Source organism: Lagenorhynchus albirostris, chromosome 7 (genome assembly GCF_949774975.1).
Source record: "Lagenorhynchus albirostris chromosome 7, mLagAlb1.1, whole genome shotgun sequence".
In the NCBI taxonomy this organism is placed as follows: domain Eukaryota; kingdom Metazoa; phylum Chordata; class Mammalia; order Artiodactyla; family Delphinidae; genus Lagenorhynchus; species Lagenorhynchus albirostris.
The window spans coordinates 8,573,285-8,588,854 of record NC_083101.1 but is presented as its reverse complement, the minus strand read 5'-3'; the positions used below and the strand labels follow the sequence as shown (position 1 = coordinate 8,588,854).

The following is a 15,570-nucleotide window of genomic DNA, read 5'->3' as shown; positions in this document are numbered from 1 at the left end:
TGGGGCTCTTCCCCTCCTTGAAGACCCTCCGAGCCAGGGCTGTCTCTGTGGGGTGTTGTTCTGACAACCTCTCCAGTTCTACAGTTATTGGTGTATTCAGGTTTCTTCCTCTCCTTAAAAGAATCTTCATTATGTATATTTTCCTAGAAAATTTCCATTTCACTGAAGTTTTTGGTAATAGTCGCATAGTCTCACATGGTATTCTCTCACACTTTTAAAAATCTCTTTTCTCCTTAGCAACTATATTTTCTTTATTATCACTCTTGTGTATTTGCGTTTGTCTTTGATTTTTATTTATTTCTTTATTTTATGGAAATATAGTTGATTTACATTATTGTGTTAGTTTCAGGTGTACAGCAAAGTGATTCAGTTATATATATGTGTATATATACACATTTATGTATATACAGGTATATATATATTTTTCAGATTCTTTTTCATTATAAGTTACTACGAGATATTGAATATAGTTCCCTGTGCTATACAGTAAGTCCTTGTTGTTTACCTATTTTATACGTAGTAGTGTGCATCTGTTAATCCCAAACTCCTAATTTATAAAAATATGGAATGCTTCACAAATTTGCATGTCATCCTTGCTTAGGGGCCATGCTAATCTTCTCTGAATCATTCTAATTTTAGTATACCTGCTGCCAAAGCTAGCACTCTTTGCTTTTTAGAATCAGACTTGCTGGCCATCTCTTGGATGTCAATTCTACTGCCTTTCTAAATCTGTAATTTCTGCTCTGATCTTTTATTGATTCCTCCCCCCTGCTTTCCTTGGGTGTATTTCATTGTTCTTTTTGTACCTTCTAGCAGTTAATGCTTTAGTTCATTGTTTTTATTCTTTCTTATTTAATGACGAAATCATTTAAGGATATGAATTTCCCTGTAAATACAACATCTATTGCATTATCTGTTTTGATAGGTACTGTTCTTGTTGATGTCTGGATAGTGTCCAATTTTAGTTTTCCTACTTGACCCAAGAGTTTTTGCAGATGTATATTTTAAAATTTCCCACTTTTTTGTCCTTTTGATACTAATTTCTCATTCAGTTGCACTTTACTAAAAAAATCATCTGTATAGTTTCTGTTTTGCAGAATTTATTCATGCTTGCTTTTATCCAATATTTGATCAGCTTTTTAAACTTTAATAGATTTTCTTAAAAGGTATGTATTCTCTGTTTGTACCTTGATAAATTCAGTATATGTCTATTAAATCATGCTTATTAATTTTATTATTTGATTCCTCTATAATTCCTTACTATTTCTTGCCTTGACCTATCAGAGAGAAATATACTAAAATCCCCCATTATAATTATAATTTTAGAAACTCCATCTATTTATAAGAGTTTTGTTTTATAATGAGTGCCTATAATTATTATATTTTGAGAGTGAGTAGATCTATCTATCCATGTACCATAACTTTTTTTTTTTTTTTTTTTTTTTTGCGGTACGTGGGCCTTTCACTGCTGTGGCCTCTCCCGTTGCGGAGCACAGGCTCCAGATGCGCAGGCTCAGTGGCCATGGCTCACGGGCCCAGCTGCTCCGTGGCACGTGGGATCCTCCCGAACCGGGGCACGAACCCGTGTCCCCTGCATCGGCAGGTGGACTCTCAACCACTGCGCCACCAGGGAAGCCCCTGTAACTTTTTTAATGATATTTTTTTCCTAAGTTCTACATCTGATTTTATTATTCCCTCACCATTTTCTCCCCAACTTACCATGAATATTTTTTACTTTGCCTTTCTTTTTCAGGATTATCTTATTGTATTTATTGTATTGTTTTATTTTATTATCTCTTGCAGCTAGTTAGATTTCATTTGTATTTCCAATCCTTAAGTCTTTCTTCCTTTAATAGAGGGGTGTAGCCCATTGATATTTATTGTAATTATCTGTGCTGTTCTCTCCAATGACCTCTAGGAGGTGTTCCAGACTCCACATTATCCACTTCCTCATTCTACCCCTCTCCCTCACTCCATCCTTTAGGAGTACAGATCTGGACTGATCAGATAAAAAATATCTTACTGATCACTGAATTCCTGGGTAGGCAGAGCACTTGCAAAGGTCAGAGCACATGTGGGAATGTCCTTTTTGGACATTTCTCCTGAAGAATAACAAAGGGCCAGGTATACTCCTGTGTGAGGAGACTGCCTGACTCCCTCCTCTCTGCTGGCTTTGGAGGGGTGAGATCTCAGATTGCCTTGCTCTCTACTTTGTTTCTAAACCTTTCGGGCTGGTCTGCAGTAAATAAAGGCATTCTCTAGTTGTGGTCTAGCTCATTAGTAGGGGACCTTATCAGCGGGTAGTTGGTCTATGGAATGATTTGGTTGGCCTTGGGTTCTCTGCCCAAAGACCATCTTAACACCCCAGTCCATTATTCCTTGCATTTTTCTCAGGTATGTTCTCTGTGTTTTTGATAATCATTTTCCTCTCTTTATCTCAAACTGATATTCTAATCTACTCTTTTGGGGATATTTTCTTCTCACTGGCTAATTTTGAATTCACTATGGTCACTGTGAAATGTGGTCTATATTTCAAAATTCAGAAACCATGCTTTTATATCAGAAAGCTGATCACAGATTGTTCCATATTCATAGATCAAGTATCCTCCCAAATTATTACAATTAATGATGGCCTAAAATTTCCTTGTGCTTTTTGTAGTAAATTATATTTCCTAGAACATTTGCTCATATACCTCAAGTCAGTTTCCACATTTTAAATTATGGACTTGTCATAGGTTTAATGATTTTTTCTTTGTTCTTCCTTGTAGGGTATGTTATAGGGTATATAGTTGGCTTAGAACATCAAAATGCAGTTAAAAACAAGTGTATTTCTCTGTCACATTGAGCCAAGCATTTTAAGTTGTTGGGTGGCTGTGCCCCATACATTCAGGCTTGGGATGAACCCACTGTCTTCAATATGGACTTCGAGGTCTCTCTGGTCATTGAGGTTTAACCAGTGGAGGGAAAGAGCACGTGCGGGGGCACCTCCCCTCTCTAAAGGGCTGGGATCCCTACATGCCACTGGGACTTTGACCCACCTGCAAGTGGGGAGATGAAGTCAAATGGCCACCTTGAGGGAACTGTGGTCTAGCCATGTGTCCGGCTGCAGTTCCATTACCGTGGAAGATGGTGAGGACGGATTTTGGCGGCAACCAGAACTCTGTACCACGTGGAAAGAGTCAGAGGAGAGGGCTTCTTGGTTGTGCAGTACTGGACATTTAGATGGGTTCTAGTAGACATTGTGTCATTCCTGAGTCAAATCTCCTTCCAACAAAGGGAAGAGTTTATATATTTTTAATAGTTTTAATTAGCCAGATCAAAGGCTTATGAGGAAGAATAGAAAGAAAACTACCGATAGAAACAGCTTCTCTGCTGTGTTAAAAGGATATTTTTTTCCTGGAGTGTTATTTTTTTCAGCCCCTCATTCTCTGGAGCACTGTCCCCTTTCACATCAGGTGGTGTACCAGTACTCATCAGCGCCAGCCTCCACGGCACCCTCTGGTTTATTTAGCCAGCTGCCCGAGCCAGCTGGGGGTTGTGGGGGGTGCAGGGCAGGGGAGCTCTGGGGCTGCCATTCCACTTGCCAGCGAGAGTCACTTCCCCAGTGTGACTGGTAGGTCTCCTTCCCACCTACTGCCCGAATACCCCCCCTCACCTCAGACAGGCCCTGCCAGCATGAGCTCAGCAGTGTTAGTTTGACCTTAGTTGGACTAAGTTACTACTCAGGCTGCCTTTCCCTTGCAAATGGTGATTCAAGTGATTTGGTCTGTCCTTCCCCTTGGTCTTTCTTTCGTCATAGACCTGGTAGAATCTCTTTGAAATTTCTTGGGTGAGTAATGAACCTTCTTGGTTTCTGGGGCTAGAGTAGATCTTTCCCCCAGTCTTATATCCCTTTGGTCATTTCCACAGGGATTTGGCATTCATCTGTTCATGGATTTCTTGTGTAATAAATATTTAGTGAGTATCAATACTTTGTCAGGCAGTGAGCATAGCTCTGGGGATGCAGTGGTGAGAAAACCATCATCTTCCTGGAGCTTCTCAGTGAGAGTGGAGGGGGTGTGTGAGGAGAGACGGGCATCAATCAGGTGATGGCACAAAGGAATGGCAATCAGGACCCTGAGGCCCTCTCTGAGACTTGCAGTGGGAGCTTTTCCCAGGCAGTGAGGTCAAGGAAGGTGTCTGAGCAATGGCGGCTGTGGTGAAATTGAATGATAAGGAGTTCACGAGGGGAAGTGGGGAGAGGAAGACCTTCCAGGTGAGGGGGTCCCGAGCGTGCACGTCCTCTGGTGGGAAGGAGGGGGATGCCAGGATAGAGATGGGATCATGGGACAATCAGATTCGCAGTTGACAAAATCCCGTGCGCTTTGATGTGAAGAGTGGTTTGGAGAGAAGCGATGGTGGGTGGATGCACAGGCCAGTTAGGAGATGGTTGCAGTCACCCAGGGGAGAGATGACAGTGACCTGATGGAGATGGTGGTGGTGGCGATGGTGACGGTGATAGAGTTAAACATGTTAGACTAAGGCAGGGGTTCAGGGTCTTCATGGATTTTGTGATTATAGTTCAGAGGGAGCTAAATTCTTTCTAACCATCAAATCGTTAAACATGTCCTTCCTTTCTTCTTCTTGATCCTTTCAATCAAGATAAGCGATAAACTTCTTATTCTAATCTCAGCAAAGGAAAAGGGAATCATAGCCTGTGCCTAGCAGTGTCTGGAATATAGTCCACCACTGTTTATACTTGTTATGTGAATGAATGACTGAATCAGTGAATGATGGTCAGCTCTTCTCCCAAGCCTTTGAGTCCTGGATGAGACTGGCTATAGTGAGGACTATATCTACCAACCTCTAATATAGGGATGTGTGTGTCACCCTCTCTCTTTATACGCCTATGGCAGACATTAGTAATTGATTGCGGCTCCTGGCAACAACATGTGACAGTACACACGGAGTACTGCCAACCAGGGAAACCCTTCTCAGTCTTGGGGTCCAGAGGTAGATCTGATACCGTGTGACCCAAAGCGCCCGCCATACTCTGCCATGTAGCTCAAAGTCCCCAAGCAAACAGACACTCATGCAGGACATTCCCAGGGCTTAGAGATCACCTAGCAGGAGCTGAGAGCAAAGGTCAGACCTCTCTTTGGGCAAATTAAATTCTTTGCTATGTAGCCTCTATTGCCCATCTTCAGTCTATCAACAGTGTAATGATCTGATGATATAAAAGCTAAATATATACATAAAAATCTTCTTCGTAATTGCTTTTAGAAATTATTTTGCAGGGTATAGGTTAGGTATACATATAAGTTAGAACATTATCATGGACATTCCATGGAGGAGGGTTAAGTAGGGTAGTGGTCAGATGAGGATAACAGGCTTCCGGAATCTGACTGCCTGTGTTCACATCCCAGGCCCACCACTGACTTAGATGTAACCTTACCTAGTTATTTTAACCTTTCTCTGCCTCAGTTTCCTCACTCATAAATGAGAATAATGATAGTACCTACTTTGTGTTGTTTTTATGAGAATTAAATGAGATAACACATGTTAAGGCCGGAGGAGTACATGGCATGTAGCAGCTCTCGATAAATATTAGATACTATTATTTTTGTGTTTATCACGGGAAAAATTTATCAATCTTTTTCAAACAATTTTCCTTAGGAAAAGTTGTAGAGTTTTTCCCTGAAATTTTTCCATTTATTTTCACACTTTCATATCTCTGAAACACGAGTAAAAATACGAGATAATCTTTCTTAAGAAATTGTGTATCATTTTACTGGGTAAGACTTGAGAAGTGCCCCTCTGGGCAAGTGTGTTCTAATGGGATTTCTGGGATCTGGAAATTGTTGGCAGATCTTTGCTGCAAATTTGTGGGCAGATTTAAAAGGTTAAAAAAAGACATGTCATTTTCCTAAGTTGCTACTGAGAAATCTAGAAGATTTAGGAGAAAGTAAGTTAAACCTTGAGTCCGTGATTTTAGGACTGATGCACCAGCACTGATTTCTTTTTAACTCATCTCTTTTTAGCACCGAGCTCCTTGAATGGAGACTGCCTATTTGCAAGCATTGCATTGCTGGAGCTAAAATGCAGTCAGGCAGCCTTGGAAGGGACTAATTGGCCTTTTGGAAACTGTTTGAAACTGAACGAAGTACAGGAGCTTTCTGTGATGTTAGTAGAGCCTTGAGTTTTTGCCAGCCATTAATTGTGTTTTAGGCTTTCCTGTGAAGGCAGCTGAACTTGAGACTTGGCTTTCGGTGTTGCCATCTGTGAGCTACGCTTGTCCGCGTGTGACATGGGTTAAGCTTGTAGGGAGCATCACCTCAATGCTTCACTATTGGAATATGTTCACATTTAGATTTGAGGCTCTTGTTTTCCACTCTTATGGGTTAGGTGTTCCTCACCCTTCAGCTTCCTAAAGACTGTAGGGCCCACCTGTACGAGGGCGTGGCTGATAGAGCTTCCAAGACTGTGAGCTCTAGGCTGGGCCCTCCAGCTCTCACTGGATTTGACTTACTCATAGGCAGATACGGACAGATGGAAGGGGCGTTGCAAATGGTGACCCAGCTTCCTAACTGAGTGCTCTTTTGTCCCCCAGCTTATCTCTAGTGATGCCGATGGAGCCATCCAAAGGGCTGGAAGGTTCAGAGTGGAAAACGGCTCTTCAGATGAGGTAAGGAAGTCTGTATCAGCACCAAGCCCACAATCACGGTGCCTGTGATACAGCCGTGAGCAGCTTGTGCCCCTCTTTGCCACAGAAGACCTGCCTAAGTGGAGCCCAGGAAGGGGTCAGAAGGGCTCTTCAGAGTTTTGCTTGAAGCGAGCAGGAAGGGAAAGTGCCGTCGTTCTCTGTATGGAAGGTGCTGTTGATAGAGTGACGCGCACCCTTTGAAAGATCTGTAATAAAGCCAGGTAGACACGTGAAGGTGGTCTGCCAGCAACGGGACCGAAGACAGATTCACAGCCACAGCACCCTTTGTGAATGGCCCCTGGAACCCTAGCTCTTACCCTTTGCCAGGCTTGTAGGCTTGGAACTGCCGTGTGAGCAATGTCAGGGTCCAGGAGAGAGATGCAAAAAATTACTTTGATTATAAAATGTCGTCTTTATTCAGAGAAGACACCAAGAAAGGAGGCCATTCCTGTCTGCCACTGCTTGGGCCCAAGCCCTCTTTCTGGGCTCTGCTGGTCATCCTCGCCATAGGCCACAGGGACTCGCCTTGCTGGCCTTTCTTTGTTAAAACTTCCACTGCCCGCTCCAGCCCTTGGAGTCTACCCCCAGAACTGCTGAGTGCTATCTAAGTCCCCCCAGTTTTTTCTTCTTTGCTGCTTCTCTGAGAGGCAGCCCACTGCAGTGCTTCAGCACACCCAGCTTTGGCATCAGGCAAGCCTGGGTTCAAGTTCCAGCTCCCCCACCTCCTAGCTGTGCGACCCTCGGCAAGTAATCAGCCTTTCTGAAGCCCAGGTTCTTCGTCTGTAAGGAGGAAACGGTCTTGGGATTATCGAGAGGATTCAGTGAGCTAAGCTTTTAAAGCTATTAGCGCTCTGCCCAGTGTGTAGTGAGAGTTCAGTGAGCGAGAGCTGTAATAGTAATAATGGTTGTTGTTGTTCCCATAAGTGGTGCTGTATGGCCAGCCTTGCCCTCCTGACCACTTCCTTAATCACGTTCTTGGTGATGGGCTATGGATTTAACTTGAAAGCCACAGCATTCAGGAAGTTGTTGCTCATCTTCACCTTTGCCTTAACTTAGCAAAGCCCTTCACCCAGACGTAGTACCCTCACCATTGCTGTGAGGCAAAGGGGGCAGAGTCCCACCTTGGGCTGGACCCCTGAATAGGTGCCCACATACGTCTTATCCAGAGTGATGTCAACTGACCTTCATAGAAGAAAGAACTCCCAGGGAAATTGGCTTCTGAAGCTTGGAAACAGCCCTCCCCAAATGGTCCTGCTCCTGAGACAAGACAGGCTTATCCTCACAGACTCAGGCAGCCAAGGGTGTCCCAGGAGCTAAGTCAGGAGCAGAAGCATCGAGTCCTCATTCTCCAGTGCTCAGAAAGCTAGCAGCCGCCAGGCCGAGTGTCTACTTTGAGCACCTAAGTACCGAAGATACCAGAGGTTGCTGTACCTCAACACATCTTTCTGCTACCAAAATTTTACAGAACTTCAGCCCAGCCCGAAATGAACAAACTGTACTGGCTTTCCCCACCCCACATAAGCACAACTCTGGCCCCTGCCAAGACCAGTGTCTAGAGGAAATCCACAGCTCCCCAGAAAAACATAAATGGAGCCTTCATGCAGTCCTAGGATCACCACACACTTTGGTTATCAAACACTCCTGCCTGGCCCTGTCACCTGGCCATGCCACATGCCAGAGGACAAGGTCAGGGACTAGAAATCACCTGTGGAGGATCATGGGCAACAGTGGCTCCAGAGTCAGGCTGCTGGGGTTCAAATCATGGCCCCACAACTCACCAACAGTGTGGCCATGGGCAGTTCACTTAACGCCTTTAGAACCATTCGGCGGAGTTACTGATTTAGCAAATCCTTGTGGTCTGTTGCATTCAAAACACAGTCCTGTCTCAGATTGCTTCTGTGGGCTCAAATACTGTTTTAAATTTTGTTTCCACCAAAGCCACCGAGCATGAGTGCTCCATTGGAGCACCTTGGCTGGGTTTTATATCCATGGTCTTCAGTTAAAAGCTCTGGCCAGTGCCAGCGCCCAGCCTGGTGTAAGACGGTGCAGGAACGTGAGACTCAGAGGAAAAAAACCTGGCTTGCTCTGAGTTTGTTAAAGCAGTTAGTGCATTAGAAGGCTCAACACGCTGCTGGAAGTTTTTCAAACCCATGAACAAGTTGCAAAGCAGTTTCACTACTGAGTTATTTTTCCTTTTATCGTTGCATTGATACAGTATGGATACTAGACCCTTATCAGATACATAATTTGCCAAAATTTTCTCCCATTCCTTAGGTTGTGTTCTCACTTTCTTGATTGTGTCCCTTGAAGCAAAAAAGTTTCTTAATTTGCTAACATCTAGTTCATCTATCTTGTCTTCTGTTGCTTGTGCTTCTTCTAGCGTATCTAAGAAACCATTGCCTAACCCAGGGTTGCTTGGTCACTTTTTAGAGTTTACTCTTCCCTTCGGATAATGTCAAATTTGTCTTTTATTTCTTTAAACATAGTCAGTATAATGGTTTTATTATCTGTGACTGATAATTCCAATATGTGAGGGTTTTTGTGGCCCTCTGTCTGTTAGATTTTTCTCCTGCATATTCTCATGGTGTACTCTGCTCCTCTGTGTGCTTGGCTGCCTGATTGTGTGCTGTTTGTTGTTCTTGAAGATGACTGTTTTAGGAATAACATAGGCTTAGGATGCGTTGCCTTTTGGTACAGAGTGTGATCCTGTGATTTATAATAAGAAATACATATTTGGTCTTCGTACCTCTTCCTGGCACAGAGCTCCTAAAACCCTTGGAATTTTCTAAGTAATGAGAGTGATCATGGTGTCTTTTGTTATGTTAATGAGTGACTTCTGGAAAGCCCCTATGTTTCCTAAGGATGGGGGCTGGTCACCAGAGGAACCAACCATGTGATTAGAGGGTTAGCGCTTCAGTCCAGCCCCAGCCTCCTGGGAGGGGAGAGGGGCTGGAGAATGAGTTCAATCCCCAAAGGCCAATGATTTAATCAGTCGTGCCTATGGGATGCAGCCTCCATAAGAACTTGAGAGGGCAGCGTTTAGAGAGCTTACAGATGGGTGAACACCTGGAGATTCCAGAAGAGCGGCCAGCTCGGAGAGCATGGGCGCTCCACACCCCCTCCCATGTCCACGTACCTTGCCCCATGCATCTCTTCCATCTGGCTGTTCCTGAGTTATATCCTTTTATAATAAACTAGTAATATAAGTAGTCAAGTGTTTCTCTGAGGTCTATGCTCTAGCAAATTAATCAAACCCAAGGAGAGGGTCATGGGAACCTTCAATCTATAGCCAGTTGATCAGAAGCACAGGTAATCACCAGGATTTGCAGTTCGCAGCGGAAGTTGCAGACGTCAGAAGCAGCCTTGTAGGACTGAGCCCTTAACCTGTGGCATCCGACACTGTCTCCAGTGTCAGGATTGAGTTGAATAACAGGACACCCAGCTGGTGTCAGAGAATTGCTTGGTGGTGTGGGGGGAAACCACATATTAGAATTGGTGTCAGAATCAAAGGGTTTGCATTTGCTTTTGCCAGACACCTTTAAACTAAAGTTCCAGCTTGAAGCTTTTTAAACCCTTTAAGCCAAGATACAGGCTGGAGCTGCAGCTTTACATGAGGCTGGCTTGTGGTCACAGCACCTCAGAGCCACTTCTCCACTCAGCACTGTGGCAGGCTTCCTTGGAGCCTTTGGGGTAGAGGTGGTTTCTTCCTGTTCACTCTTTTCTTGAATGTGTAACCCTTTGGGGTCCCAGCTTAATGTGGGGTGGGTCTCCTATAGACCTACCTACTTCACTGGATCCTGGGGGTTTGATTCTTCGCCCTCTTGCCTCTTGAGGTCACCAAAACCCAAGAGTAATTTTGCCAGGATCGATAGATATCTTCAAACTAAAGAGAATTTCCATGCTCCACTTACCTTTCCGGATTCCCACTTGCCTTTGTTTTGACTGGTAATTCCTTACTATCTTGTAAGCTCTCCAGTGCTTTTAAGGAGATGACTTTAATATTTGTCTAATGCTTTTAGTTTCTTCAGTGGGAGGTTTGGTCGAATAGCCTAGCTCACCATTACCAAAAACATAAGTTATATCAGGAGTGCTGTTCCTATAATACATCAAGTCATTCATTCAACCCACACGCAGGATCACTTCTCGGTGCCAGACAGGCTGAGCGCTGGTGATGCGGGAATGAATAAGACTGCTGACTGCTAAGGTCCCTGCCCCCGTGGGCTCACAGACGGGCAGGAGAGTGGTCAATAAATAACACAGATACATAGGATGATTGCAAATTTTGGTAACTCCTGTGGAGAAAACACACAGGGGGCGTGTCATAAGGACGTCACGGTGAGGCCCAGGCTCCGAGCAGTGCTTCTCAGCCTGTGTGTGGTGAAGGGCTTGCTTTTTTATTTCCAATCTGTTGCAGGACTCTCTGTGGTCCTACTACGTATGACCAGTTTGCAGCACCCCCTCATACAACTCACTACCAAAATCAGTAACATCCGGATTGGTCTGGGTTCTGTTTAGGGAAGCTAATCCCCTAAGACTTGCTCTCCACTGCTGTCTACTTCATCACAGACTGTTGGCAGATCAGCATCCATCTGTGGACCACACCTTCCTGCCGTAGAGTTCATCTAGGCCCATCCTCCATTCATGGACCACACCTTCCTGCCGCAGAGTTCATCTAGGCCCGTCCTCCACCCAAGGCATGAACCCCTGCAACAACTTTGCCAACAGTTAGCTCCTCTGTCCCTGCCTGAATATATTTCCAGTGAAGGGAAACTTGCTCCCCCCTTGATAGGTTTTTTCCTCGGGACACCAACCAATTCCATCACCAACTAAGTCCCCTACAATTCCGTTCAATCCTGACCGTAACCACCTGGAGGTAGCGTCAGACTCCACTGGTTTCAGGCTCAGTTCCACACGCTACCCTCACTTCAGACACCGGTGGCAAGTGTCAGGTCCCCAGGGTACCCACACATCTGTCTAACTGGGCTACAAAGTTAGGGGTTCCCATAACCCCCCTCCTCGGGTTCAGTAATTCACTGAAATGACTCACAGAACTCTGGAAAGCACTTTACTTACCATACCCATTTATTACAAAGGATACTCCCCTGGTGGCGCAGTGGTTGAGAGTCTGCCTGCCGATGCAGGGGACACGGGTTCATGCCCCGGTCGGGGAAGGTCCCACATGCCACGGAGCAGCTGGGCCCGTGAGCCATGGCCGCTGATCCTGCGCGTCCGGAGCCTGTGCTCCGCAACGGCAGAGGCCACAACAGTGAGAGGCCCGCGTACCGCAAAAAAAAAAAAAAAAAAAAAAAAAGGATACAACTTGGGAACAGCCAAATGGAAGAGGTGCAGAGGGCAAGGGATGGGGGATGGGGGCACAGAGCTCCCCTGCCCTCTTTGGGTGCACCACCCTCCCAGCACCTTGATATAGTCACCAACCCAGAAGCTCACATGGGTAAGGTTGCAGGGTGGGGTTGAAAGTGCCAAGCTTGTAATCAAGCTTGGTCTTTCTAGCTACCGGCCCCATCCTGAAGCTAGCTAGGGGCCCACCAAGAGTTGCCTCATTGGAGCAGAAGATGCTCCTGTCACCCTTATGTCTCAGGAAATGCCAAGGGTTTTAGGAGTTCTGTGCCAGGAGCCAGAGACAAAGCTGAAATATAAATTTCCCATTATACCACAGCCCTAAAGTTACTTCCATTTTTCGGCATCTCTCATTGCTAGAAAGTTCTTTTTATTGAACAGAACTCATCTGTCTATATTTTCCACTCAGAGTTTCTATTTATGGTTTCTGGAGCCCATAGCGTAAGGCTGAGCCTTCTTCAGCATGGTAGGCCTTTAAGCATTCCAAGACATCTGCTGTTTTTCTCCTAAGACATGGACTCAGTTCCACTGATCATCACACTCCCTGCTGCTCCTTAGACACATGTGAGGCGGTTAATGGACCTTTTAAGTGGAAGTGCTCGGAAGTGAACACCTGGCTCCAGGTGCGCCTCACGGCCACAGAGTGAGGCCGGCTCATCCCCTTCCTTGCTGTGCACACGCTCCTCTTTTCATGAAGCCCGAGGACTCATTACGAACACACGATGTGCTACCCCCGACTCCAGTCTTTTTCACATATGCTGTTATTCAGCTGTGAGGCAACATCATGGTATAGTGGAGACAGTTTTGGAGTCAAGCAAACCTGGGTTCAGACCTCAGCCCTACCACTAAACAGTTTATGACTCAATGTCACGGAGCCTCGATCTCCTACTGGGTAAAAAAGAGAGAGAATTCCTACTTTGTAGCACCTGGCCTTCTCCACCCTTTACTTGTACAATTTGTATTTGTACCTAAATGTAGGATTCTGCAGTGTCCACACTGAATTTAATCTCGTTAGAGTGTCCTGTAATTGCTAATTGTCAAGAGGTTTTTTGACATCTTGATTCTGTCACCTGTCCTATTAGCTAACCCAGTGAGAATCTTTATATTACCTTCAGATGTGCTTATCCTGCCATCTGTGTGCTCATTCAGATTATTAATTAAAATGACTGTGACCCTCGGGTGGATCCCTGGAAACCTCCCTTACAGCTTACTTGTATGTATAATTAGTATATGGTGGAGCAGAGGGGACGATCTTTCAGCTTTTTATAGATCTCTTCCTTAGCATGGGGAGGATTCTCTTACACACTGTTGGGGGACATGTAAATGAGTTGGGGAAGGCAATTAGCAATCATTAAAAATGTGTATACCATTTGGCCAGCAGTTCTACTGCTGGGATGTGTATTGTAGCGTTATTTTAAAATAAAAAAATAAAAACACTTGGAAACAACATCAGTTTCCATCAGTAGAGGAATGATTTTGAAAATTATGATTTAGACACTGGAATGCTTAGTAGCTGTTAGAAAGAATGAGGTACAGGTAAATGTAATACCATAGAAAAACGTTTACCATACAGTGCTAGACATAAAAGCAAGTTCCAGAATGATTCGTATGATGTCATCCCATTTCCTTAAAAACAACAAACAAGATAAACTTGCTTGTCAATATTCAAGAAAATTTCCAAAAGGTTACCTAAGAATTTAATAGTAATTGCTTCTGGAGTGGAAATGGGAGGTCAGGAAAGAAGTTAGAGGACCTTAACTTTCTACCCTTTTATGTTTACATATTTTACACATCTATACTCAACTGAAGTGTTTAATTTTTTTAAAAAACTATGTAGTTGTTAAAAGGAACAAGGTAGATCTGTAAGTACTAATAGAAATATTTCTAAGATTTCTTTTTTTAGTGAAAAAATAAGTTTCAGTGTAATACCTATAAAACTATCCCATTTATGAAAACAGATTATGTGTGTATATATACATATATACATATACATGTATATATATGTATATACACATATATACATATATATGTATACATATGTATATATGTATATATACATATATACATATGTATACATATATACATAAATATATGTATATGTATGTGAATGTGTATACATATGTATAGACACATTTTTGTAAATGCATAAAAAGACCTGGGACTATCCAAACCAATCTGGTAACATGGTTATTATATGGCAAGGAAGTAGATTAGGACATGGGGGTTGGGGGGAAAAAAAGCATTTTAATTTTTGTATGATTTAACTTTTTTCAACCAGCTTATATTTATATTTGCAATTCAAAATTTTTAGTTTTTTTTTTGAATCCATCTTCTTTATTGTCAGTGTTCTTTCACCAATTTAACCTAGAAAGTGAAGGAAAGTCAGTTGAAAAGCATTCATTCATTAATTAAACTCACTCTGGAAGAGACTCTGAAAAATCACAAGCATTATATAAAACTATGGATCTCGTTTGTAGTCTGAGTGCTTGTATTGTGTGGACTCCCTGCTTAAAGTCAAATACTGGAGAACATTCAGATAAAATGGGGGTGTTATACATGGATTTTGATTAAATTCTCTTCACAATATCCTGGCCATATACAGTCTTCATCCTTCACATCCCACAAGTATAAATGTGGTTAAACAAAACAAAACAAGGAAAGCAACAAGGAGCTTTTGTGGGCTTTGGAATTTGATGCAAAAATGATTCAGGATTTCTCAGTCTCAAGACTCATTCAACCCTGTGGGCATGTTCAGGCACATCTGCAGCATAGAAGAATTTGAGTTCATTACTGCATAATACCTTTGAGCAAATGATTATCTAAAAGGGATAAAATTAGTATGGGTGTTTGCAATGTTAAACTTTGATTGTCTGGAAAATGTGCTCATCAGAATATTTCCTCCTAACATTCTTGTTGATGTCAAGTAAATACTGTGTTCCTGTGTAACTGTCACCTTAAAATGCTATAGGAAGTTTCTGTATCTTTGAAATCCTCTATAAAGTAGGCCATACTTAAAATAGTTAGGATTTATGGTGGTTATGTAAGAAGATACTTATTCTTGGGAAATACACATTGAAGTATTTAGGAATAAAGGGCTATTATTTATGCAATTTAGTCTTAAATGATTCGGGAAAAAGTGTGTGTGTGTGTGTGTGTGTGTGTGTGTGTGTGTGTGTGTGTGTGGAGGGATAGAGAGTAGTGAACAAGTGAATAATGGGATAAAATGTTAGGAGTAGGTGAATCTGGTAAAGGGCATACAGATGCTTTTTGCACTCCTCTTATTCTTGCAACTTTTATGTAAGTTTAAAATCACTGCCAAATAAAAATTTATATAAATGGGTGTGGGTGTGTAGGGATATAAATATATATATATATATCGCTGATTTTTTTAAAGTCAAGAAAATTCAATAAAGCCACAATAATACTAAGAATTTTAACCTACTTTTTACCCCTTGTTAGATTAAAAAGGCATAACATTAAATAAAAGACTCAGAAGATGATGTAAGGTTAAGATTTTAAAAAGGAAGAAA

At 43.0% G+C, this 15,570-nt stretch overlaps 1 protein-coding gene and 1 non-coding gene across 2 annotated transcripts in view; one reads left to right on the top strand and one right to left on the bottom strand.

Moving 5' to 3' along the window:
• The window catches only part of GARNL3 (GTPase activating Rap/RanGAP domain like 3), a 154,332-nt gene that overhangs the window by 64,274 nt on the left and 74,488 nt on the right, over positions 1-15,570 (top strand). Inside the window, exon 4 of the mRNA XM_060154318.1 lies at positions 6,590-6,664. Within this exon, the coding sequence (XP_060010301.1) occupies positions 6,590-6,664 (75 nt within the window). The remainder of the gene's footprint in view (positions 1-6,589; positions 6,665-15,570) is intronic.
• Positions 557-663, bottom strand: LOC132523997 (U6 spliceosomal RNA). The gene has a single exon (XR_009541762.1). It is a non-coding gene; the product is annotated as a U6 spliceosomal RNA (small nuclear RNA).